The 26,342-nt window shown below is 55.6% G+C and overlaps 1 protein-coding gene across 2 annotated transcripts; it reads left to right on the top strand.

Moving 5' to 3' along the window:
- The first annotated feature begins 6,322 nt into the window (after positions 1–6,322).
- On the top strand, positions 6,323–16,261 carry CHST3 (carbohydrate sulfotransferase 3). 2 transcript variants are annotated; one of them, XM_054072272.1, is made up of 3 exons: positions 6,323–6,436; positions 13,120–13,339; positions 13,492–16,261. In XM_054072272.1, the coding sequence occupies exons 2-3, from the start codon at positions 13,203–13,205 to the stop codon at positions 14,720–14,722; spliced, it is 1,368 nt and encodes a 455-aa protein (XP_053928247.1). In that variant the 5' UTR covers positions 6,323–6,436; positions 13,120–13,202; the 3' UTR covers positions 14,723–16,261. The 2 variants fall into 2 exon arrangements, with proteins under 2 accessions (XP_053928247.1, XP_053928249.1); XM_054072274.1 differs by lacking the exon at positions 6,323–6,436 and adding an exon at positions 12,500–12,865.
- Positions 16,262–26,342: the final 10,081 nt, after the last annotated feature.

Here is a 26,342-nt window from a genome sequence, read left to right as displayed (position 1 = left end):
TAGGGCGAAGGGGAGCAGCTATAAACTGGAGAGGGGCAGATTTAGGCTTCATATAAGGAGGAATTTCTTCCCCATGAGATTGGTGAGGCCCTGTCCCAGGTTGCCCAGGGAAGCTGTGGCTGCCCCATCCCTGGAGGTGTTCCAGGCCAGGTTGGATGGCCCTTGGGCAGCCTGAGCCAGTGGGAGGTGTCCCTGCCCATGGCAGGGGGGGTTGGAACTGGAGGATCTTCAAAGTCCCTTCCAACCTAAACTATTCTATGTTTCTACAATTTCTGGGAAAAAATATACACATGCATGTAAGTGGGAAATATATTCTGTAACGAGCCTTTGTCTCATTGCATGGGATTGATGGAGATCACTTCCTCATGGTGCACTGGACTGATATATGACGCTTGCTTTCTAAGACTGCAGCACGAATCCTAGAGAGTTTATTTGACAGCATTTTTGGTATCACTTCTACGATTAAAATTGGGAAGCTCCTGGTGGCAGCAGAGATGCCAAGAGAGGAACAGACACTGCAGGGGAAAGCAAAAGCTGGGCAAGCAGCGCGCAGGAGCTTCTTGCTTCACCTGAAAAAGAGATCGGCAAGGAGGAAGGGAAAAAGCAGATGTGAGCTGGGGCTGAGCTCCCTTTCCAGCTCGCAGCGGGCACAGCCTCTCGGCTTTATTCGGGAGGTGCTGTTGGCACCTTGGGAGAGGAACCCCTCCCAAAGCAAAGGCTGCGCTGGGGCAGCCCCCGCTCCCAGTAAGGGCTGGGAGACTGGGACCAGTCTGGCACTGCCTGGGGGGCGGTGTGTGGCCGCCAGGTGGCACCAGGAGCCCGCGGTGTCCCCCGGCATCGCGGGGCGGAGGGTGCGAGGGAGCTCCGCGCTGCGGTTCGGCTGCTTTATCGCCTTTGGGATGGGACCCACTCTGCGGCGGAGGGGGAGAAACACCCCGTTTATAGAGGTTTTCCCAAGGGGAGCAGGTGTATTCCCAAAGGGATCGGAACAGGCTGGACCGCTGGGATGAGACCGATGGGATGAGGTTCAACAAGGCCAAATGCCGGGTCCTGCACTTGGGACACAACAACCCTATGCAGCGCTACAGACTGGGGGAGAGTGGCTGGAGAGCTGCACGGAAGAGCAGGACCTGGGGGTGCTGGTTGACTGAACATGAGCCAGCAGTGGCCCAGGGGGCCAAGAAGGCCAATGGCATCTTGGCTTGTATCAGAAACGGCGTGGCCAGCAGGGCCAGGGAGGTGATTCTCTCTCTGTACTCGGCACTGGTGAGACCGCACCTCGAGTACTGTGTTCAGTTCTGACCTCTCGCTGCAAGAAGGACATTGAGGCTCTGGAGTGTGTCCAGAGAAGAGTAACGAAGCTGGTGAGGGGCTGGAGAACAAGTCTTACGAGGAGCGGCTGAGAGAGCTGGGGTTGTTTAGCCTCGAGAAGAGGAGGCTGAGGGAAGACCTTATTGCTCTCTACAGCTGCCTGAAAGGAGGTTGTAGAGAGGAGGGTGCTGGGCTCTTCTCCCAAGTGACAGGGGACAGGACAAGAGGGAATGGCCTCAAGCTGTGCCAGGAGAGTGTCAGACTGGATATCAGGAAAAACTTTTTCACAGAAAGGGTCATGGGGCACTGGCAGAGGCTGCCCAGGGAGGTAGTGGAGTCACCATCCCTGGAGGTAGTTAAAAGATGGGTAGATGAGGTGCTCAGGGACATGGTTTAGTGGCAGATAGGAATGGTTGGACTCAATGATCTAAGAGGTGTTTTCCAACCTGGTGATTCTATGATTGAATGGGTTGGGTTGGGTTGGACTGGGTGGGATTGGGTTGGATTGTGTTAAGTTGGGAGGGGCCTTTAAGCTCACCCAGTCCAACCCCCCCCATCCATGGGCAGGGACATCTTCAACCCGATCAGGTTGCTCAGATCCCCATCCAGCCTGACCTTGAATGTTTCCAAGGATAGGGCTTCTACAACCACTTTGGGCAATCTGTGCCATTGTTTCACCACCCTTGCTGAAAACAAATTCTTCCTTTTATCTAGTCTAATCTCTTTTCATTTAAAACCATTATACCTCATCCTATCGCAACAGGCCCTGCCAAAATGTTTTTCCCCCGCTTTCCAGCAGGCCCCCTTTCAGTACTGGAAGGCTGCTATAAGGTCTCACTGGAGCCTGCTCTTCTCCAGGCTGAATAACCCCAGCTCTCTGTCTGTCTTTATAGCAGAGGTGCTCCAGCCCTTGCATCATTTTTGTGGCTCTCCTCTGGACCTGTTCCAACAGGTCCATATTTTCCCTGTGCTCAGGACTCCAGAGCTGGACGCAGGGCTCCAGAGCAGTTAGAGGGGCAGAATCCCCTCCCTCACCCTGCTGGCCACACTGCTTTCAATGCAGCTCAGGATACGGTTGGCTTTCTAGGCTGTGAGTGCATGTTGCTGGCTCATGTTGAGTTTCTCATGAATCCGCATCCCCAAGTCCTTCTCGGTACGGCTGCTCTCAATCCCTTCATCCCCTGGGCCGTACTGATACCGGGGGTTGCCCTAACCCAGGTGCAAGACCTTTAGCTTGGCCTTGTTGAACATCATGAGGTTCACACAGGCCCATTGCTCAAGCTTGTCAAGGTCCCTCTGGATGGCATCCCATCCCTCAGGCATGTCAACTGCACTACTCAGCTTGGTGTCGTCGGCAAACTTGCCATTGAAATATTGTTAAAAAGAAGAGCAAGGAAAGTTTCAGCTAATAGTTCTGCATGATGGTAAGCAGGCTGACCTCAGCAGAGAGGGTGAGAACACCCTTGTGAAGTTTATGTGAGGAGGTCATCCAAGAGGACAGGTGGGTCTGTGGCTGAAAATGGCATCTGGTCCTTGGAAGAAAAACAGGATTTTCACTCTGATGTGTCTCTCATATCAGCCCATGGGGCAATGAATCATTAGAGTTGTCATTGAAGCACCTGACGGTGCTTTTCTTGAGAAGGTCAGGCATAGGTTATGGGTAGGCACAGTGCACTCAGCTGGAAAACTGGGCTTTTCTTCAGCTTGAACAGGACTTTACCTGCTTTTCCCTTGGGGCAGATGGCCTTAGTGCTTCGAGGTGGCGGACACATTGCTCCCAGCTCTGGGGGTGATACACCTCCACCCTGACACTGAGACAAATCTCCTTCCACTTCGGAAGTGGATCTTGGCTGGCCAGTTCCAGCTCTGCACTCAGACCTGTGCTGCATGTTTTAGTGCAGTGTGAGCTGCTTTGGCTTCCCCATCCCTTTCGCTAGAGGAACTACGGAGCTAGAGGAGGCAGCGACCTTTCTTCCAACATGGGTCTTGGTATCCTAGGCCAGCTCATTCAGCCATGGAAGGTCCTCAGCCCATCTCCAGCCAGGAGCAAGTCCCATCAGCAGCTGCCTTGCTGTTCCCAGTGCAGAAATCCTGCTACTTGCAGGTACCTATGCAGTCCTGTCCCCTGAAACCACTGCACCCAAGTCCATTTGGCAGCTGGCGAATGATGTTTCCTCAGCTCTGTTTGTGAAAGGCCTTTGTGCAAAAGGAAATCAACGTGTTTGTGACTCTTATTTTGCAGCTGGCAGTTGTCCCCTACCATGCACCATCACCTCTCCGAGGAACATGCCGAAAAGCTGCTCAACGTGATGCGGGCACCTGGCCATAAGAAGCAGAAGAAAGGCTGCCAACAGGTTTCCAACTTTCTTGGGAACAAGGAAAAAAGCCTGAAATGAGTCCTTGCAGATTCAGCCTTGAAATGAAGCCAGGGCACCTTCTCTATCTCATAACCTTTGACAACAGGTGTCCTTCCACTTTCTGTCATTTCTGAGCCACATTGTGACCTTCTGGTAAGTAAAACCCTGAAGTGCCTCTGGGAGAAGCTGCAAAGCAGAGGAGAACTGGGTTTCCCCTGCACTGTACCTTCCAGACTGTTTCCAGGTGCCGTTACCATGTCCTGCTGCCAGATGCCACCAGGTAGCACTTGAGGGGACATGGGTACAGAATTTGGTGACATCTAACCCCCAGGCAAATTTCTAGGCAGGTACTTCCCTGGCTTCAAAAGAGCAAAGACCAGTGAAGGCTTATTTAAATCTGAGTCCAACCTGGTCACTGCCACATCATCAGCTTGGACTAGGGGCAGAAAATGAGCCTCAGATTCATTTATTCCCCAGAACCCCAGAGCATACTCATCGCTATAGCAACATGTTCCCCTTCCCTTGCTCCTGGAGACCACTTCCCTGCCTCCTCCTGCATGGCAGGCGCATGTGTGCACACGCGTGTGCAACATGGAGTGTTATCCCTGCCGGAAGAGGAGTGGGTGATGATGGGAATGTGATCCCACAGGTGGTGAAGGTGGTGAAGGGCGGAGGAAACACAACTCTGCCTCTCCTGTCACCTCTCCCAGCAGTCTGCAGGGAGCAGAAGGCACTTTGTTCCTCCCTGTGCCAGCTTTACTTATTGATGAACCGGGAAGGCGATCTGCACCTGGAGATCTGTGACTGCATGCAGAACATGCAGTGGGTGCCCCACGGGACTGCAGCTGCGTGAGGAAAGGTCCCTGCTCTGCTCCTGCCTCCCCAGGACCACCACAAAAGGTACCATCCTACAACGGCAGCGACACCTCACTAGCATGGGTCCCACTCCTCTCCCTCTGCCCTCTTCTCAAAGTTATTAACATATTAGGGGTGTATTTTCACCAAGATCTCCTCTGCCCACAAAAATCAGAGCCAGAATTCCGTTTCAATTGAAATAACAAGTGAGGAGTTAAAAAAAAAATGCTTCGCCATGTTTCAAAACTCCTGTGGTGTGCGGCCAGCCAGACTTATCCGCTCTTTTTGACATGATCAACCTGACAGCCCACACAGGCCTGATCCTGCAAACTCTGGTTTTGCCTCATGTAGGCAGAGTTGGGGAGATGCTGCCCTTCTACCCCAGCTCCACTGGCAATGCTGCGGGAGCCAGAGCCATGGCAGGGATGTCCTGGAGTTACTGTGCCCGTCTGCTGCTGGATCGCAGGGTTACTGGCTGCGAGATGCTTGCTACAACCAGAAAAAGCAGAAGGATGTATGGACCAATAGAATCTATATTACAAACTTCACCCCCAGCCTTTCCAGCACCGATGTTTCTATACAAACGATGCCACCAGCCCCGTGCGCCTCCAAGCAACACCAAGCGGGTCCACAACACCCCCGTGTTAATATACGTCTTTACACATATGCTTTTACATACGTATGTCTTTACACACACTTACAGGTTTGCACGCAGCCACGGTGACGGTGAGCATGGTGCTGGCACACGGCGCATAAACCCCAACACCTTACCTTTGCTAATGGGGAGCCACTAACGAGCTATGCAGGTCATCACATGCGAATGCCAAGAAAACCTGCATTTTTTGCCTATGCCACGTGTGTAGCAGAAAAGCTATGTCAGGAATGCGAGAGAGTGCTGAAACTTTTTATGGGGACTGTTTTTTTGGATCTCTCTCTGCCTGCAAAGCCAGATGTCTTTCAGCTCCTCGGCATCTAACGTTACAGAGCTCGGAGTGTTGTATGAATTTTTGCACATAAGCCAGAGTAGCTGTTTCTACACCATTTAATGCTCCAGATCCTAATCCTGCTCTGTTGGGACGGTGACAACTGGTGTCCCTCAAAGCTCCTGCTCTGCTCCTAATGAGATGCTCTGACTCCCTGCCCTCCTGGAGCACACAGGTTGGTGCTCACCAGCCCGGTGTGCATCCATCGCATGGGACAAACCCACCCGCAGCTCCTGTACGGGGTGAAAACGGAGTTTGGTGCTTTGGGGAGAAAGGTGCTGACCCTGGAGCCAGTTTTGGCCAGGGGTAAGGAGAAGGAGCCTTCCCACACCTGCGACGTGGTCCTGGAGAAGACTCAGCCAAGTTCTTCAGGTGGTGGGAAGGCAAAAGCTAGGACAGGAGTATTTCAGATCAATTTAAGGAGAAACTTTTTTCCCCATGAGAACAAGCTGCCTGGAGAGGTTGTGTTGGCTCCATCCTTGGAGGAATGCAGGAGAAAACCCTGACCACCGCCGTGCAACCCTGCTTTGGGCAGGAGGCTGGACAGGAGCGCTTTCCCGGGCTGTCTGTGCGCTCTCAGCCCCCCGTTCCCTCCAGTGACACCCTCTTCAGCGCTCAGGCGGCCCCTTCCAGCCCGGGGCCACTCCAGGAGGAGGCCAGAGGCTCCCAGTTTCCAGCCCCAGCGTGTCGGGGGGGCGGCGGGGATGGAGGCTGGCCCGGAGACCCTGCCCGGCTCCGCCCCGGGACCCGCGTCCCCCACCGCGCCCCGGGAGGGAGGAAGGAAGGAAGGAAAGAGGGAGGGAAGAGGGGAGGGTGGGAAGGAGGGAGGGAGGATGACAGCGCCGTGAAGAAAAGCAGGGGACCCGCTGCTCCCCCTCCTCCCGCACGGCAGGACCGGGAGAGCTCGGCCCGCGGAGCCACCGCCGCCGGGTGAGTGCAGCGGGACCGGGAGCGGTGGGGCTGGAGAACAGCGGGACCGGGAGCGGTGGGGCTGGAGAACAGCGGGACCGGGAGCGATGGGGCTGGAGAACAGCGGGACCGGGAGCCATGGGGCTGGAGAACAGTGGGACTGGGAGCGATGGGGCAGCGGGACCGGGAGCGGTGGGGCTGGAGCTGGGGAGCAGCGGTCACCGGGAGCGATGGGGCTGGAGAGCAGCGGTTACTGGGAGCGATGGGGCTGGAGAGCAGCGGTTACTGGGAGCGATGGGGCTGGAGCTGGAGAGCAACGGAACCGGGAGCGCCGGGGCTGGAGCTGGAGCTGGAGCTGGAGCGTGGTCGGGGACCATGAGCGATGGGGCTGGGGCTGGAGCTGGAGAACAGCAGGGACCGGGAGCGATGGGGCTGGAGAGCAACAGAACAGGGAGCGATGGGGCAGCAGGGACTGGGAGCAATGGGGCTGGAGCTGGAGCGTGGTCGGGGAACGATGGGGCTGGAGAGCAGCGGGACCGGGAGCGATAGGGCCATAGGGACCGGAGGCGATGGGGCTGGAACTGGAGAGCAGCGGGACTGGGAGCTTTGGGGCTGGAGAGCAGCGGGACCTGGAGCGATGGGACTGGAGCTGGAGCGTGTTCGGGGGCCGGGAGCGATGAGGCTGGAGCCGGAGAGCAGCGGGACCGGGAACGATGGAGCTGGAGCGTTGTCGGGGACCGGGAGCGATGAGGCTGGAGCTGGAGAGCAGCGGGACCGGGAGCGATGGGGCTGGAGTTGGGGAGCAGCGGTTACTGGGAGCGATGGGGCTGGACCGGAGAGCAACGGGACCGAGAGCGATGGGGCAGAGGGCACCGGGAGCCGCCCCGGGGCGAGGAGGAGGAGGATGGCGGCGGGGGTCGGGCCTTTCTCTCCCGGCTCCGAGGGGAGTTGCGGGAAGTTGGGCGTGCGAGGGGGGGCCCGGGGCGGGGGCTGCATCCCCCCCGCCGCCTTTGTGCTCCCGCGGCCGCTCCTTTGTCTCGGTACGGGTCCCGGCGCCCGGAGAGCGAGTCCTCGGGCACAGCCCCGCCCGAGCAGCGCCCTCCGGCTCTTTCTTTCGGGAAGAGGAAAAAAAGAAAAGGCGAAATGTAATAAATGAAATAAGGGCGAGCTCCCCAGCTGCAGCGCTGGGGTTCTGTGCGGAGCGAAGCGCGTCTGGGGCGAGAAAAGGAGACTTTCTCACAGCCATTCCAGAGTTGCATCATCCGGCTTGTCAGCCCCTAAGCAGGAAGCACTGGAAAGTTGTCCTCACCCTTTCCCCTCCTGCCCTGGGGCCCTTGGGGCACCCTGGCCGGCTCCCGGCCACCGGGAGCGGGCGGCTTTTCTGCTGGAGTTGGACAGAACGAGCGCCCCAACCATCCCGGGTGCCGGATGGAACCTGGTTGGCATGGGGTTACCTTGGCCGGCACACGGCACAGTCCCCGCTCGGAGCCGCCAGGGATTTCAACAACCCCTACTGCCCACGTTTTGGGGAGCTGCCGTCACCCCATCGCCTTTGCAGCGCGGGACCCGAGCCTGGAAACAGTCCCTGGGGAAAAGTGTCTCCTTTTCCACAGTCAAGGATTTACAACACTACGCCAGGCCAGGGATTTAACTCTATGATTTTTTCCATGTGTACCGAGTTGTTTCAGTGTAGGACTCGTTTTCAGACTCCTGGTTTGCCTGTGCTGCCAGCATCTGGGCACCGCCTGCGTTTTCCCAAGGGCAGCAAGGATTCCCTGCACCCCTGGTGAAGATCTCTCACCACCAGTCCCTCCTGGAGATCCCCAGAGGGCTCCAGACGCCTGTCTCAGGGTGACAGGGGAGCACAATGGGGCACAGAGCGAGGGTATCCCTGCTTTTTGGGGTGGATTTGGTGGAGGAGCTTCCAGGCTAGTGCGGAGTGTTGGGGAGAAGGAACATGGGGCGGTGGGAGGGACTGTGGGCTCTGTACCCTGGAGAAAGGGCTCATTGAAGCAGGGATGGGCATTTGCGGTTCCCAACACGGCCAGGAGACGACAGCACGTACAGCAGCCAGCATTGTGCCACCAGGACTGAGCAAACGGAGCCGGGCGGTCCTCTCACCTGCCTAGGTGGTCTGCTCTCCAGACCCCCTTGATGCCCAGCAGGCTGGCGCCTTTGGTCCCCTATATTTGCTGCAAAACCCACTCCACCAGCATCCGTGGTTCACAGCAAGTTGGTTTCATGGTTACAGGCTTAGTGAAGCTAGCTCAGCTGGTTCCTGGTCCAGATGAAATCAGGGCAACACAGCCTGGTGCACCTGTAGGTGCGTGATTTTACCCAGCCCTAGTGTCCCTGAAAGGGGACGTTCACCAAGTGCTCAGGTGGCAGCAGCAGGTCTCCTTTCTCCTGGGTCAGAAGAGAGCAGCTCTCTTTGGCCACCACCCAAGGTGAGGGAGAGCAAAGACTGGGCTGGCCCTGGCCATGAAGCCTGGGCTGGTCCTGTCACCAGCATTACTGTGCCCGACACCAGCCTCTAAATCCTTTCTGGGTAGTGTTTTTCTGGGGCACGAGGAGCAAGGACAGCTCATCTGGGTCATCCCAGAGCTCAGTGTGGCTCCTCAGAGGGATAATAAATAGTAAACAGAAGACGACCTCACGCACCTGGAGTTTGAAAGCACGTGCAATGAAAACCAAGTCATTTAAGCAGTGCTTGTTTGTACCAACACCCACTGCTGCTGCTCCTGAGCATCATCTCCGGCTTCTACCCTCACCTGCATGCTTCATGCCCCAGCGCTGGCTTTGCCAGGGTGCACGGTTGAGAGGAGAGTGGAGAACCAGGCCAAGGTGGGTTGAAAGACAGAGGGGCAGAGCTGGAAGGGGAATGAGGGAAGGAGAAACAAGCTTGGGTCTCACCTTATCTTGTGGGATGGAACAGTGGAGGAGCAGACCCCTGGCTCAATCCCTGGGGGGCTGCCCGAGCTGGGGTGTCTCTGCTCGTGCTGGGGTGTCTCTGTGCAGCAGCGGGATGGGCTGGGGCTGTGCAGGCACCAGCACCCTGTCCCTGCCTAAGCCAGCTCCAATGGGCACTTTCCGGGCTTCAATTTGATGAGGCTTGAGGCTATTTTATAAACATTTTAGGAAGTGGAGGTTCTTTCCCCCTCCTTTTTTTTTGTTAGCTTGACTACACATGTTTTTAAGTAAAAAATACCTGCCCGGGCAGCCTCCTTAGCTGCGCCTGGGGGCAAACCAAAAGCGATGCTGTGCTTGTGCCATGCCTTGGAGAAGAGCCAAGGGCAGGATGAAAATTGCTGGGATATGAAAGCGAAGTGGAAGCGTCGGTGGCACGTTTCCCAAGGCCAGCCTCGGGAGGAAGTCAGGAGCAGAAATAGTTGATAGAGTAAATATAGAGGGAGCTCAGGGTGGGTTTTCTTTTGCCCAGGTTGTAGACAAAGAGCAGCAAGGAGAGCAGATAAGCCCATGCGCCTTCCCTCTTTGTTGTTCCTCCCCTGTTTTTTGCTGGCTATGTTAATCTGATGGAGCAAAGCATTGTGGAGAGAATTACACCGGGGGGTTGTGAGCTCAGTTGCAGGTCCCCACAGGCTCCCTTCTCCCAGGAGCTGGGCAGGGATGCACAGGGGTGGACAGGAGGGGCTGGATGGACAGAGGGATCACAGGCAGGGAGGGAGCTTGCAAGTAGGTGCTTTGCCTCCGATTCTTGTCCGGAGTTCAGTTATTGCCTGTTGAGTCACTGGAGGAAAATGTGACTTCATTCAGTCGCACCTCCAGCTGGCTCTATCCCTGCCAGCCGGCAGGCCTCTTTCCTTTCCTGCATCCCACCCGGTAGGTGTTCAGGGCAGCCGAAGAAGGGGGATGAGAGCCCCAAGCCTTTGTGAAAGACCCTCCCTTTCCCAGCTCTCTGCCGGGGAAGGCTGAGAACCCCAGCTTCTCTCTCCCAGGGCAGGCAAAATGCCCTGCAGAACAGTGGGGAGGGATGGATTTGGGAGCATCCTTCCACCCTGCGAGTGCTAAAGCAAACTTGAATAATTTGGTAATTCCAAGTCCCTCCATCCTTCCGTCTGGTTGTGGCAGGGTTAAGTTAACTTGCTGGTAGTGTCAGATATCCATGAAAGCAGCTTTGCATGGGAATAATGAATGGAAATGGAAAACATTTCCAGCCGGAGGGGCTGGAAAAGCAGGGAGCAATGCTGGGGCAGCTCCCCTAAGCCCATGGGCCACCTTCCAGGGCATCTCAGTGTCGTGCTCATGGAAATAATTCCGCCTTGCTCTGAGATGTGCAGAGTGAGAAGAGAGCCTTGGGCAGCCGGTGTCGGAGATCACGTCCATCCGTCTGTCTGCTTGCTCGGCCCGGTGCTTGCGCATCCCCTGGGAGCAGACAGTGGTTGTCACAGTGTCCTGTCAGCTCTTGTCTCGCAGCGGTGGGGACAATCCTTGCACCCTGACGCACCTCCCAGCCCGGCGGATCCCCGGCGAGTGGCTGCAGTGGAGCGTGCAGGGCGCACAGAGCCCCTCTGTTCCCGCTCACAAAGGGATGCTTGTGGCTCACCCGCTGCCCCGGCCAGGCTGTGCCTCACAGGCCCCAGCGAGGACGAGTGTTAGGATGCTGAGCAGCCCCGGCCAGCCTCTCTGGGTCACCTGTGTGTGTCCCTTAGCCTCATGGCTCAGCCCTACAAGGGCCCCACGCCTGCCACCACCACCCCATGGGTCCCCAGGCAGGACATTTGCAGCCGGCTGTTTATTTAACAAATTATGTCTGCCTTGGGCCTGTGAATTGTTGGGCTTTTTTTTGCCTGCACTGCTGGAAATGGCTGTCTGTGTCATCCCTGTATGTAATTCCTGGTCTGTGTATCATTTGTGGTCTGGGGGACATTAGGGGGAAAAACCCTGGGCTGATTTCACTCAAGGATTTTGTCTGAGCAAGCAGTTGCATGTCATCTCCCCTGCGTGCGAGCTCCCGGCAGCGAGGGGACAGTCCCCTGCACCAGGGAGGTGAGAGCAGGGATGCTGCCACTGCTCTCTCCGTTGCCACAAACACCAAAGCCCTTTGCAGCGACGAAGCCAGGTGCTGAGAGACACCGCTGCACGCCGAGGGCTTTGTGTATTTTATTTCTTTTCTCGGTTACTCAAATACTCTGACAAGTCCTGTCGTCACAGGGGCTCTGAGTGGGACCGAGGAGGGGGGATTAGGAGGGCGGCGTGGCGAAAGGCACCTGCCCCAGCCGCTGGCCTGTCCCCGAGGAGTGGTGTGCTGACAAACTAAACTAACGGGGATGTGAAACACATACGTGTGTGGAAGGATGTCAGTGCTGCTCAGTGGAGGGGGAGAGCTAGGGTAACTCGGGAGCTGCCAGGGCTCTCTGAGGTCCCTGTGAACCACACAAATCCCAGTTTCCTGGGTGTGGGTTTCTCTTTTTAGCAGCTCTTGCGAAGGAGATGGCTCAAAGCCAAGCCCTGCGAACCGAGTGGTTTGCTCAAGCTGGGAAACTCCTGGCCCTCCCACAGAGGGCTGGGGACCCTGCAGGCTGGGATGCTCTTCCAGCCTTGAGGTGCAACCCTCTCCTCCTGCCCGCTCTGCCTATACAGTGAACAACATCAGAAAATGCACATTTTGGCTGCCGACAGCGTGGAGGAGGTTTAGGCGTGACACAATGCCTGGCGGGGCTTCCCTACCCCACACCCTGCCGAGGGTCGCGGGCACCGTGGCTCGGTCAGAGCATCTCCCCTCTGGCAAACCCTGGGGGTCCCCAGAGGATGGGACTCTGCCAGACTCCCCCTCTGCCCCTGAAAGCAGGGGTGGGACAGGCTGTTGGGGTCACGCTGGCAGGAGCCAAACCGAAGCTAAATAGGCTTTCCCTGAGTCACCGAAAGTCTGGCCAAGAAAGCAGGATGAACAAACAGCATCACCCACGTGGCCTGCTGGACACCAGGCATGCAAACCAGCAGGCAGGTAGCGAGCTCCACGCGTGTAAATGTGCACACGCAGCACATGGCGGGACCTGCCCTGTGTCCCCAAATGGCCACCAACATCCCCACCACATCCCACTCATGGGGTGGGTCTTTTCTGCTGGAGGGGATGCTGAGTCTTCCAGCGGGTTTTCCATCCCACATTGAGCTGCTGCGTAATTATTTGGGGAATTTTTCTGTTTGGAAAAAGCCTCCAGGAGCAGTTTATGTCCCGTGCAGGACCCATAGTGTTTTCTGGCCCTCTATCACTCTTAGAAACTCTCTCGGTTTCATTTTCTTGGCTGAGCAGCTGCTGCTGCTGCGCTGCAGGAAGGCGGAAGCCACACAGCCCCACATTGGAGCCCAATAGGGGAGCCTGCATCCTTCCCCAAAAGTAGCTCTTTCCAGAGGCTGGGAGCCACGATGTCCCGGGGATCGGCATGACAAGCTCCTCTCACACTCAGGGGGAAGCCTGGCTGCTGGCAGCAGGTTTCTGGCTGGCGGGGAGCAAGGCAGCTGTTGGGGAGGCAGGGATTGGGTTTCAGGGCTGGTGGAGGCACGGGAAGGGGTGCTGTCAGGCAGATGTATTTTGGGAAGGAGGGGGAGCAGCCGATGGGGGGCTTCAGGCAGCTGCTCCTTGTGGGTGGGATGCGAATGGTAGGGAGAAGCCACCTCCCCATTTCGCTGCTCTTGCTGCTGGTGGCAGCGAGCCGGCACCGCACTGACCCTCCTTCTCTCTGCAGGCTGGGCCGGCAGGCGGAGGATGCTGAGCAGCTAAGCCCAGGACACCTCCCCGGCCAGCTGGGGGGACGTGGGTGCCCCCACCATGGAGATCCGACGCACCTTGCCCCAGGATTTCTGGGAGCTGCTGCACTGCCTGAAGATGAGGAGCAAGTATGCCATCCTGCTGGTCTTCGTCATTGGCCTCGTCATCATCGAGAAAGAGAATAACTTCATCTCCAGGTAGGGATAGGGTCCCAAAGCCACCCCACGCTTTTAACCCTTTCTCTCCTCCACATCCCCATGTTCCTCTGTGGCAGGAGTTCCCCAGACTCCCCTTCTGGGACATGGGGATGGTTCTGCTCCCCTCCAGGCTGAGCCAGGTCTCCCCACAGGGTGTCAGACAAGCTGAAGCAGTCCCCACAGACGCTGGTGGAGGCCAACGGCACAGAAATCAGCCCAGCACCGGCTGAGAATGGCTCGCTGGCCTCATTGCAAGAGTTGGATGCCGCCTTCTCCCAGCTGAGGTCCCGCCTGCACAATGTCACCCTGCAGCTGGTGGGCAACGGGGATCCTGGACCGCGGCGGCACGTCCTGCTGATGGCCACCACCCGCACTGGCTCCTCCTTTGTAGGGGAGTTCTTCAACCAGCAAGGCAACATCTTCTACCTCTTTGAGCCCCTCTGGCACATCGAGAGGACAGTGACTTTTGAGCCGGGAGGAGCCAACGCGGTGGGCTCAGCTCTGGTCTACCGGGATGTCCTCAAGCAGCTCCTCCTCTGCGACCTCTACATCTTGGAGAGCTTCATTTCACCAGCACCCGAGGGCCACCTGACACCCTTCATGTTTCGTCGAGGCTCGAGCCGCTCGCTCTGCGAGGAGCCCGTCTGCACGCCCAGCTCCAAGAAGGTCTTTGAGAAGTACCACTGCAAGAACCGCCGCTGCGGCCCCCTCAACATCACGCTGGCTGCCGAGGCGTGCCGGCGCAAGCAGCACGTGGCCCTGAAGACGGTGCGCATCCGGCAGCTGGAGTTCCTGCAGCCGCTGGTGGAGGACCCTCGGCTGGATGTGCGCATCATCCAGCTGGTGCGGGACCCTCGAGCAGTCCTGGCTTCTCGCATCGTGGCCTTCTCTGGCAAATACGAGACCTGGAAGAAGTGGGCTTCTGAAGGGGAGGCTCCTCTCCACGAGGAGGAGGTGCAGCGGCTGAGGGGCAACTGCGAGAGCATCCGTCTGTCTGCCGAGCTGGGGCTGCGGCGGCCAGGTTGGCTGCGGGGTCGCTACATGCTGGTACGGTATGAGGACGTGGCGCGGGCACCCTTGCAGAAGGCGGAGGAGATGTACCGCTTCGCCGGGCTCCCCCTCACCCCACAAGTGGAGGAGTGGATCAGCAAAAACACACAAGCACCCCAGGATGGCAGTGGGGTCTACTCCACCCGTAAAAACTCCTCTGAGCAGTTCGAGAAGTGGCGGTTCAGCATCCCCTTCAAGCTGGCGCAGGTGGTGCAGGATGCGTGCGCCCCAGCCATGCGTCTCTTCGGCTACAAGCTGGCTGACAGCCCCACCACACTGGCTAACCGCTCCTTCAGCCTGCTGGAGGAGGCACAGCCCTCCTGGGTCACGTAACGGCAGGTGGGGACGGCAGCGGGGGAAATGAGGGGCTTGCGGCTGCACTCCCGGCTGGCTCAGAGGAGACCTGGGGGTCCTTGCTCCTGGAGATGCCTCTTGCTGCTGCTGGGTGGAGATCTGCAGCTCTGGGAGCCAGAGCATCCCTGGTGTCCCGCAGAGCCTGAATGACACAATTTCTCCAGGAATGGGGAAATCATGAGGGTGAGGGGCACTGGGGAAAAGCAAGGGGTTCGGCACTGAGGCCACCTCCTCAGCTTAGGGGCAGCACCAAGGAAGAGGAGGGCGAGCAGAGGGTGACAGGACCAAGCACCTCTGCAATCCCACATCTCCCAGCTAGGACAAGGCAAGGACAAGACCCCCATGGTGCCAGCAAGGACCCAGACCCCAGAGGCCTTACTGGTTTAGTGCCTTCATACACCAGCAGAGACTGGGAACTGCCCCAGAGGCGTGGTGGGGCAGGAGTTGCCCACGGAGCCCCAGCCGGCACTCGGGCTGCAATGAAACGAGGTGATTTGGTGCTCTTCAAAGTTGGTTGGGAGGGAGGGGCGTTGGGGTTGAGTTTTTTCCTTTTTTTTCCTGTATATTTGCATACGAGGGTCGCCAGGCGAATTAATTTATTTATTACGTGAAAAAGAGGGGGAGGCGGGTCAAGGAGCTAACCCCAAAGTCAGAGCAGCACGATGTACCGCAAAGAAACAGAAATCTTGAGCCAAGGAGGTCAGATTTTGGCCAGAAATCACCACGTGCACTGCCACAGGATCCCGGGAGAGCCCCCAGGGACCAATGGGCTATAACTCCCCCAAGACTCCAGCGGAGCTAGCTGCGAACCTCGGCACCTGCTGGAAGAAGGTCGGACTTACTGAATTAAAGGCAAAAATACAACAGCACAGAGTCCAAAGCATCTCCTGTGTCCTTGGTGTTTGTGTGTGTCCTCTGCCCGTCAGAGCCCCGGGAATACCGTGAGTTTCAGGGTGTTTGCCACATGCAGACGTTCACCCAGCGATAGCCTGGCCCCGAGCTGCCTCCTCCAATTCACATCTAGTGAATGAAGATGCCTATTTTTAGCCCTCTTTTCAGCACATCCTTTTACTCCCTCTGTATTTTGGGTTACGGCAGCCACTCGAGAGAGAAGCCGGGCATTTCAGTGGAAGGTAGTGGTTGTCTGCACCTCAGAGTTGCTGCGGAGCCCTGAGGGTTCCCCACTGCCCTCCCAGGTGCCGCCGGCAGCCCCGCGTCTCCTTTCCCTGGCCGGAGCTGTCGGCCAAAAGCAAAAATAAATAAGTAAAATCAGGCAGCGGCTGCCCACAGCTGGGCTGCGTTTCTGCTGGCAGAGAGCATCACAAAAGCTGCGTTTTTGACCAAAGAGGGAGAACAGAGGCGGCATTGAGGAGTACGGGGCCGACTGGCGGGGAGCAGCCACACCGGAGCCCTTCGCTTCTGCCTGCCCATGCTGGCCAGGGAGGTTTTCTGACTGTGGCCACCTCATTCACCAAGGAGCATCTGGCCTCAAGGTGTGAATTCGGGGTGCTTGATGTTGGCCAGCTGGGGAGAAGGTGCAAAAGTGGGTTTTTCTTTGCATTGAACAGCGTGGGAGATACCCCAATTGCTCACAGGCGGTGGAGAGCCAGCAGCCCCCTCCCTGTCTTACAGCTCCCGGCATGACAAGCGGCCCTGGGTTTGCTGAGTGAATTGGGGTTTGTTTGGAGGCTTCCTGCCGGGAAGGTGGCAGGGTCGCCGAGGTCGGCTGGATACCCCAAAGCTTCATGCTGGGAAAAGCCCACAGAGCTTGGCCAGCGCAAGGGTGAACATGGCTGCATGCAGGGCAGCGGTTACAGGCAAACGCCTCTCCTGTGCTTCTGCAAAGGTACCCATGAAGGGTGGCTTTTGCAAAGCAAATACAGTTTGAATTCATTGCTGCGTCGCAAAACAGCACTAGAGGTAAATAGGTGCTCAGGTGCCAGAGCCGGGAAGGAGATGTCAGAGGGCTGCACAGTGTTTTCTGCCCCTTCTCATCACTGTGCACAGGGCTTGGGCAAAGCAAGGGCTGGGGCAAAGGACAGGCAGGTAAAGGGAAATAGAGAGCAAGCGGTGAGAGAACTCGTTCTCACCTGCGCTGCCTGCACAGCCTCAGCCCCAGTGGCCTCCAGCTCGTCACTTTTAGCTAAGTATGAGCATTTCTTTCTGGACACCCTCCAGCTTCCTGTCAAAAATGTCACAGGATAGAAAGAAAACACACCCCCAACCCGTGCAGATTTCCACAGGGACTAATTGCTCCCATTAAACCCATGTAGCCGAGATTCCCACGCAGCGCCAGATGCCCTGGGAAGCTGCAAGGGACACGCGGCTCCTTTTGAGACTTCCCCCTCCTGTGCTGACTTGGGGGAGGTTTGTCCTCCCTGCTCTGGCCGGCGCCAGGTCTTGCTCCAGTCCTTCCCTATAGGAGGAAAGGCATGGATTTGAGGGGAAAAGCATGCATTGGGAAAGCCACAGCAAGAGGAAATGCCTTAGAGGAAGGATGTACCTGCATTCAGATGGGCTACGCAGGAGGGACCACAACAGATGCAGCTTCACCCTTTCTCCATTTGCACCAATGCCTCAATTTGCACCTCATCCTCTTTTCAAGGGATTCAAGCTTTCAGAAATAAAACAGCTCCCTAAAGGATTAGACCTGCCTCAAAACAAGTAAACATGTTAAAAAACCTTCCTCCATTTCCACCCCAGCCACGTCAACCCAAGGCTGCTCCCACCCCTTCTCTAACCTGCCCTGAGCAGGTTCGTGTCAGCTGTGCTGCCTCCTGCCCACCCGGCCACAGCTGTATTGGAGAGGAAATTCAGGTGCATCGTGCTGATGCTTATTGTCACCAGAGAGGCATTTTCTGCTAGTAGTCCAGAGCAGGGAGGAGGTACGTGTCCTGCAGTACAGGGCCACCAGCCAAAACCTGCTTCTCCTCAGGGTTATTGCAGGTGATGCAAAATGATGTAGCACCACTGAGAGCTTTAATAAATGATGTATGCACGGTTCCGCTTTAAATGGGATCATTCTGGTTTCTGCTTTCCTCCACTGGTCTAATCCAGACTTGACTTTGGACAGCAGGTAGACCTTGCTGCCCCTTGGAGACACTCAGGGCTCACTGGGGCTGTGCTGGCACGGCTAAGCCTGCCCTGGAGAGGCAATTCATGCTGGAGTCAGGGGATGCCAGTGCCCGCCAAGGAAGAGAGCTGTCGAGGCAGGCAGGTCTCTGAAATTCCACCTTAGAAGTGTGCTGCTTAGTGCACGGACGAGGTGGCAAACTGCTACCAGCCGTTGGTACAGTTGGTGTCTGCCAGCCCATGAGGCCAAGCTGTCAGGCTGCCTCAGAGAAATGCATAAAAAGGTCTTTTTCCAGCATGGCATGAGGTTTGTCCCAAACCTTACAAGTCATGGCTACTCCACCACCTCTTCTGACCCCCTGTCCCTTTCTCCTCACTTGCTCCAGCTCCATTTAATGGGATCGGATGAGCTAATCCCCCGTGCCCCTTCAAAGGGCTGTTGGGTTGGGATTTCTGCACCAGAGCTGGAGGGAAAGCCATCACACAAGCAATCGCATGCCCGCACCCAGCCCCACGGGCTTCTGCTTGGTGTGGCTCCCACAGGTAGTGGGTCTACGGCTACGGCTTCACTGCCCGAACCCCAGGTCGGCGGGGGGACCTGCGGGCCAGCGAGGGATCTGGGACTGCAGTACACACAGACATTTCAGCATTAAATGACAGCCTTGTTTTCTGTTGGGATTTTTTAGGAGACTGCATGCCTGACCAGACCGCGTTTCTTGGTCTGCATCCCGTATTTATCCTGTAATTACACCTTCAGACAAAGCCTGCCTGTCTCTGGGACTGCTTTTTTTTTAAGGACACAGTTCTATTATACACTGTGCTTTCACTGTAATGAAATCCTGGGGGGTACAGGAGAAAGCTCCCCACAATTTGGAAGTGAAAGCTGTTCTTTCTTGATACCTGCTTGATACGAGCAAAGGAGCTCGCCCAACCTCTCTCCCTTCATTTTTTCAAGGAAAACCCATCTGCTGACATCTTTCCTGCTTGTCTATCACCCCACAAGGATTAAGGCCACAAAAGTCCTCTCTGTATTGTGCTGTAAGAGAAAGGTGCCACCTCACCGCCGCGCTGCGGGCTCTTCTACCGCAGGAGCAGAGCCTTGTTGGAGATGTCTTTGCAACCCTTACAGCCAGCCAGCTAAGCTGGATAAAGCTCATTAAGCTCCTCTTTGCACCTGCCTGGATCACAGCACAACAAGGGATGAATTCCAACAAAACAGCATTTCTGTGAAATTCCTAATGGCTCTGGAGAGGTGGGGAAACCAAATGAGGTTGCTGAAGGCGTTTGAGTTCTCCATCTGCAAGGAGAAGAAGAGCTCTGGCTCTGTCCACGCTCACCCCACGCTGGGGGCTGCTGTGTGCCTGGACCCCACTTCTGTTCCCCAAAACTTCCTTGGGATGAGCCTCTCAAGAGCCCTGATTTGTAGGTGCCTGATGATCGATGAGATGAACCTCGGTGCTGGGGCACGCTGAGCCTGGCAAACTCATCATGCATGTGGCAGCGGGTTCGGTGGGAAGCGAGATTTTCACCATGCCCTGCCGCGTTGTGCAGGGAAGAGGAGCTGGGGCACAACTCAGCACGGAGCCCACTTCAATCCAAGGAACAAGGAGAACAGCACTGTGGCACAGCCCTGGGACAGAGCAGACCCCTGCTACCGGTTCCCAACAGGTCTTTTGGATCCAAGACCAGCTGAATCGAAGAGACCACTGCATTTCACCTTTGGGTGAAATGGGGCTTTCCTGAGTCCATTTTCCAGGTGGGATCTGCAACCAGTTTGTGGGCTGGCACGTACTGAGGTGCTGCCTGTAAATACTAAACAGCACCATACCGTAACATACATACATACTGTAAATATCGCAACATGCTGTAGATATTAAGATATTAAACAGCACCGGTCCATACTGAGACTGGTGCTGTTTAATATCTTCATCGATGATATCGACTACGATATTGAGTGCAAATTTGCAAATGACACCAAACTGAGCGATGCACTTGCCAAACCGGGAGGACAGGATGTCATCCAGAGGGACCTGGACAGGCTGGAGAAGTGCGGCTGTGAGAACCTCATGAGAATCAACCAGGCCAAGTGTAAGGTCCTACACCTGGGTTGGGGCAATCCCCGGTTTCAATACAGGATGGGGGTGATGTGATTGAGAGCAGCCCTGCGGAGAAGAACTTGGGGGTGCTGGCTGATGAAAAGCTCGATATGAGCCGGCAGTGTGTGCTCATAGCCCAGAAGGCAAATGGTGTCCTGGGCTGCATCAAAAGCAGCATAGCCAGCAGGGCGAGGGAGGGGATTCTGCCCCTCTGTTCCTCTCTTGTGAGACCTCATCTGGAGTATTGTGTCCGGTTCTGGAATCCTCAACATAGGAAGGATATGGAACTGTTGGAACAGATCCAGAGGAGGCTACAAGGATGATCTGAGGGCTGGAGCACCTTCCCTACAAAGACAGGCTGAGAGAGTTGGGCTTGTTCATCCTGGAGAAGAGAAGGCTCCGAGGAGATCTTATAGCGACCTTCCGGTACCTGAAGTGACTACAGGAAAGCTGGGAAAGGACTGTTCATAAAGGCTTGTGGTGATAGGATGGGGGGCAATGGGTATAAACTGGAGAGGGGCAGATTTAGACTGGACATTAGGAAGAATTTCTTCACCATGAGAGTGGTGAGGCCCTGTCCCAGGCTGCCCAGGGAAGCTGTGGCTGCCCCATCCTCTGGAGGTGTTCCAGGCCAGGTTGGATGGGCCTTGGGCAGCCTGAGCCAGTGGGAGGTGTCCCTGCCCATGGCAGAGGGGTTGGAACTGAATGATCTTTAAGGTCCCTTCCAACCCAAACTATTCTATGTTTCTATGAATACACATGACTGGTTGCTCAAACCTGACCAATATAAGGTGACTTTGGTGCTGTGGTTTATGGGAAGCAGCCAGCAGCTGGTCTTCTCAAGCTGATGTAGCTGAAAAACTGGGAATGAAAGATGAGGCTTGTTGGGAAGAGAATAAATAAGATGAGACTGTTGATTTTGCTAAAAGTAAATTTTACCTATGAAGTATAAAATAGCCATTATTGATGTTTAAAAGCAGAGAGGAATTGGTCTGAATCATTTTTTCCAGGCAATTCTTTGCCCTGGATTGACCTGATTCCACCCTGGCTGAAGCGCAGAGATCCCTCAGGTGTGCAGGGGTGACCAGATCCCCCAGGCAAAATGGGGAGCCCTGGGGCAGGTGCCAAGGGTGGGCGACACAATTTGTCCAGTGGAAAGCAATGCTTCCCCTCTGGAGGACACAAAATCTCCCTTTCCCTGAAGCGCAGCCTCAGCCGTGCCGCTGTCACCGCCAGGGCTGTCGCGGGATGATGTGCAGGCGAGGTCTGAGGGCAGAGGAAATGCATGAAAGGGCATGGGGCTGCTGGTATGGAAGAGGACAAGCAGCTCAGGTTCTGCAGAGAGAGCTGCTAGCCAGGCACACAGTCACCAGGTCTCCTTGGGAGCAATTACTCAGCAGCAAGTTTGATGACATTTATTGTCGAGTCCTGAATCATCTGTTTGTTTTCTGTAGTTGTGAGGGATGTTCTTCCCTCCCACACTGAGGCCAGGAAGAGCTGGACCTGGGAGAAGTCTCTTTTGGCTTTATGGCATAGAGATTGTCAGTGAGGGGACAGAGGACCCCTCTGGCAGGTCACACTTGGCCAGGAGGAAGAGCAGCTCTCCCAAGGAGATCAAAAGCGGGGATGTTAGCACTCTTCCAGGCTGCCAAGGGCTACTGTGAGTTTAAAGGGGTTAACCTGCCCTGATGCTGTGGTGAGCAGGACACAGGCTTATGGGGGCGTTCAGCCAAGTGCACAGCAGGGAAACTTTTGGCATCCTAAGGTCTCCCTGAGCAGTACCCTTGTACCCTTTGATTGGGATCCTTGGAAGGATCTTTATTAGTTCTGGCTGCCATTGGGCTAAACCTGTTGAGAGGAAAATACACAGACAGGTATATGCCCACCCTGCCTGTATGATGTCTCAGAGCTCTGAAGATCACAGAATAGTTTGGGTTGGAAGGGACCTTGAAGCCCATCCATTTCCAACCCCCCTGCCATAGGCAGGGACACCTCCCACTGGCTCAGGCTGCCCAAGGCCCATCCAACCTGGCCTGGAACACCTCCAGGGATGGGGCAGCCACAACTTCCCTGGACAACCTGGGACAGTGTCTCACTGCCCTCATACTGAAGAAATTCCTCCTTATGTCCAGTCTAAATCTGCCCCTCTCCAGTTTACACCCATTGCCCCTCGTCCTATCCCCACAAGCCTTTGTAAAAAGTCCCTCCCCAGCTGTCTTGTAGCCCCTTCAGGTGCTGGAAGGTCACTGTAAGGTCTCCTCGAACCCCAACTCTCTCGGCCTGTCCTTGTATGGGGGATGGGACAAGGGCATCCCACAGAGCCCCTTCCCTGGATCTCTTTCTTCCCACTGGACACCTGTCATCCCACAGGGAGCATATGGTCCATAGGGCAGGTGTGATGAAAAGCCCAGGGAGCCGGGAAGAAGCCAGGGCAGACTGATCACTGCCCCCAGCTTCCCTGTGTACCTTCTGCCTGACCAGCAGAAGACAAAACCCCCTCTGAAGCTGAGCAGCTCTTACTGCAGCTGTTTGCTTGCAGCTGGCTGGAGAAACACCATCAAAACAACACATTTGCCAATGCTGAGCGCACACTTGCATGCAGAAAGCTCCCTCTGACCATAGATTCGAGCATTTGGAGTTTCTTCCCATTTGCCTGGAGCTGGATGTGAGGTTTTCACAAAGACTTCTTTTACCTCTCCCTGTTGCTTTTGGCCCTTATTTTGCCAGTGACCTCGCCTTGCTTATTGGTGCACTCCAACTCACTGGCCCAGATTTTTATCCTTTTTTTTTTTTAAAAGTGACCTTGATCTTCTGGTGTACAACTGGATTCACTCCGTGATAGCCCCCATTGCCTGGCAGGCTGTCCTCACCAGGGACTTTGTCTTTATCTGAAGGCAAGCAGAGGACAACCAGACCTGCTGCTGGCAATCATAGAACCATAGATTCATAGAATAGTTAAGTTTGGAAGGTACCTTAAAGATCATTCAGTTCCAACCCCCCTGCCATGGGCAGGGACACCTCCCACTGGCTCAGGCTGCCCAAGGCCCATCCAACCTGGCCTGGAACACCTCCAGGGATGGGGCAGCCACAGTTTCCCTGGGCAACCTGGGACAGGGCCTCACCACCCTCATGGTGAAGAAATTCCTCCTAATGTCCAGTCTAAATCTGCCCCTCTCCAGTTTATACCTACTCCCCCTCAGCCTATCACCACAAGCCTTTATGAACCACAGTCCCTCTCCAGCTTTCCTGTAGCCTCTTCAGGCACTGGAAGGTCGCTATAAGATCTCCTCAGAGCCTTCTCTTCTCCAGGATGAACAACCCCAACTCTCTCAGCCTGTCCTCATATGGGAGGTGCTCCGGCCCTTTGATCATCCTTGTAGCCTCCTCTGGATCTGTTCCATCAGTTCCATCTCCTTCTTATGTTGAGGATTCCAGAACTGGACACAATACTCCAGATGAGGTCTCACAAGAGAGGAAGAGAGGGGCAGAATCCCCTCCCTCGCCCTGCTGGCCACGCTGCTTTGGATGCAGCCCAGGACACGGTTGGCCTTCTGGGCTGTGAGCACACATTGCGGCTCATGTCGAGCTTCTCATCAACCAGCACCCCCAAGTCCTTCTCTGCAGGGCTGCTCTCAATCACATCATAGTCCATCGTGTATTGAAATCGGGGATTGCCCTGACCCGGGTGTAGGACCTTGCACTTGGTCTTTTTGAGCCTCATGAGGTTCTCTCACAGCTCCACTTCTCCAGCCTGTCCAGGTCCCTCTGGATGACATCCTGAACTCTTCACTTTAGTTTTGGAGGCAGGGTGAACACATTTTCCTTGTGAGCAGCAGAATTAGTTCAGGAACAGGAGCTTCTTTCTTTGTGGCAAGTCTGGTGCAAATATACCCGAAAGAGGAAAACACCATGTGATAGGGGAAAAGAAGGGATTACTCTCAGAGTAATTGATTTCTCCCTGCATCGAGTATGTGCTGTAAAATATAGATGCAAATACCTGGCATGAAAAGCTGAAAACTGCCTCTGTAAGAGCCAGCGCTGGGCACGAAGGTGCAGGGGACAGGGGTAGCACGTGGCAATTCATCATCAGCCTCCCCATCTTGTAGGACTGGGAGCCTGATCCAGCTTTACTCCAAACTTCTGCATGGAATTCTCCTTTCTCAAAGCTGGCCGTTGCCAGGCTATTCCAGCAGCCTCCTCACAGACCAATGTCCACACAGGTACCAGGAGAGAGGACAGAGAGCAGACCCTGAGCCGCCAGGCACTCATAGCTCCTGCTGAACAGAGGTGCCTCTGTGTTTAGGAGCTCTGGAGGATTTCTCATCCCCGGATGAATCAAAATGATTTTTCCCTCATTGAAAGTTTTAGTATCCTCCAGTTGAGTCCTGCGTAATGAAAAGCACAAACCTGCCCTCGGTTTATTTCAGCCAAGGCTCTGGGTTTTCCTACCGATGACCTTCCTTCGCTCTCAGCTTTTCCTTCCAGCTGTTCCACCTCTCCTCTCTCAGCTCTTTTCCAGGCTGAAGAGTACTTGCGTGAAGCAGAAATATCCTCCTGCTTTCAACTCCTTTGTCACTCTTCTTCATCAGTCCCTGTGTGCTTCCTGTGATGGAGCAGAGGGTGTCCGGTGCCGCACACTGGACTTGGACACCCACATCCCATGTCCCCACAGCCGAGCCAGCTGCACCCTCTGGTGGCAAACTCAAATTCAGACTCTGCTTTTCCTGGGGAAAAAAGAAAAAAAAAAGATGCTAATTCTTTCCTCCATCTCCCACCCATGAGGCTCGGGGTGTGTTTTCCTCAGGAGCCCCAGGAAGGGGCTTTGGCACCAGGCTGGCGTTTGCTGAAGGAGGAATGAGGAGCAGAGGAAGCCTTCAAACCGTCCTGGGACAGGGAGCACGAGGGCAGCTCTCCCAGCTCATGACACCACAGTGTGCACAGTGGCTATATTTATCCACATGGCCGGCAGCTATATTTATCTAGAATGCCACAGGAGCCAAAAGTCTTCAGGGTGATTTCCGTGCTGTGGAAGAAGACGATCTGGATGCCCTTTTTATTGTAAACCTCCTCCTCTGCTCCCTGCTCCCCTTCTCTAGGGCCCTTCGCTCTCTCCTCAGCCCCTTCCTGCTCCTCCTGAGATCCCACTATCTCCGCACAGTGACGCTGGGCTCACCTTCCCTCTGTCTCTCTCACACAGCCCTCTCTGGGTGACTTTTCCCACTCAGAGCAGGTATCTCTCCATTTCCCTCTCCAAGGCAGCTGTATCTCTTGGTGAAGGGAGTGGGCCATCCTCTGGCTGTTTTATCCCACCAGCCTGCAGTCCTGGCCGGTGTTTGGAGTTTCTGATGAGCCCCTCCAATCTGCAGCTGCGGAGGAAATATAAACTCTCCCAGCAAGGGCAGGAGCCGAGCACCCCTCTGCTGCTCCGTGAAAGGGGCCTTGAACCATGCATAGCTGACAAAGGACAAGCCAAGGCAGAGAGACCGATGTTCATTAATTTTCCAAAACGAAACAAGCCCAAACTGTCTCTTTTTTTTTTTTTTTAGTTTGTGTGGGTTGGTTTTTTTTAAAGATGAGCTCATAAATTTTCAATGCTGGGGTTTGGCAGGACTGACCGCACATCCTCAGCATTAGCAGAGCCTCTTGTCTGGCACAGCATCCTCATCTGCTGCTAGGTTGGCAGCAGTGATCCCAGAGGCTCAGCCGGGGCAGTTCCCCTGCGCTCCGGGTGTTTGCCCATCACTCTTAAAACACAGTTCTTGTTTCATAGAATCATAGAATCCCCAGGTTGGAAAAGACCTCTGAGATCGTCAAGCCCAACCATACCTGTCCACTACTAAGTCTGATCCCTAGGCACTTCATTTTCCCATCTTTTAACTCCCCGCAGGGATGGGGACTCGGCCAGCTCCCTGGGCAGCTGTTCCAGTGCCCAAGAGCTCTTTGGGTGAAGAAATTTTTCCTAAGGTCTAGTCTGAACCTCCCCTGGCACAGCTTGAGGCCATTCCGTCTCATCCTATTGGCTGTGGCTTGGGAGAAGAGACCAACACCCTCCTGGCTACAGCCTCCTTTCAGGGAGTTGTAGAGAGTGATAAAGTCCCCCCTCAGCCTCCTTTTGCCTTAGCCCCCAATTCCCTCGGTGGCTCCTCCCGAGAGCTGTGCTGCAGCCCCTTCAGCAGCCTCGTTGCTCTTCTCTGGATGCGCTCCACGTCTTTATTGCAATGAGGAGCGTTACTCTTGTAATGGGTTCCTAAGATCCTGAAGTGGAGGATGCATGAAGTGGGGGGGGGGGGGGGGATGTAGGGAAGGCGAAAGGGGAAATAATCTGTCCTTGAGATTCCAGTGCTCACTTGGGTGTTGCCCTGCTGCCCGAAAGAGCCAAAGTCTGCCAAGTGGGCTTAGACCTTGAGAAACCGAGCTCCTCCCCGGAGCGT

The sequence above is a fragment of the Cuculus canorus genome, chromosome 7, assembly GCF_017976375.1.
Source record: "Cuculus canorus isolate bCucCan1 chromosome 7, bCucCan1.pri, whole genome shotgun sequence".
Taxonomy (NCBI): domain Eukaryota; kingdom Metazoa; phylum Chordata; class Aves; order Cuculiformes; family Cuculidae; genus Cuculus; species Cuculus canorus.
The sequence above is the reverse complement of the archived record's forward strand: the minus strand, read 5'-3'. Positions and strand labels throughout refer to the sequence as shown.

Coding starts and splice junctions, on each gene's coding strand:
- CHST3 (XM_054072272.1), top strand. CDS start 13,203: ATGGAGATCCGACGCACCTTGCCCCAGGATTTCTGGGAGCTGCTGCAC. Junction 13,340..13,491: donor GAGAATAACTTCATCTCCAG/GTAGGGATAGGG, acceptor GTCTCCCCACAG/GGTGTCAGACAAGCTGAAGC.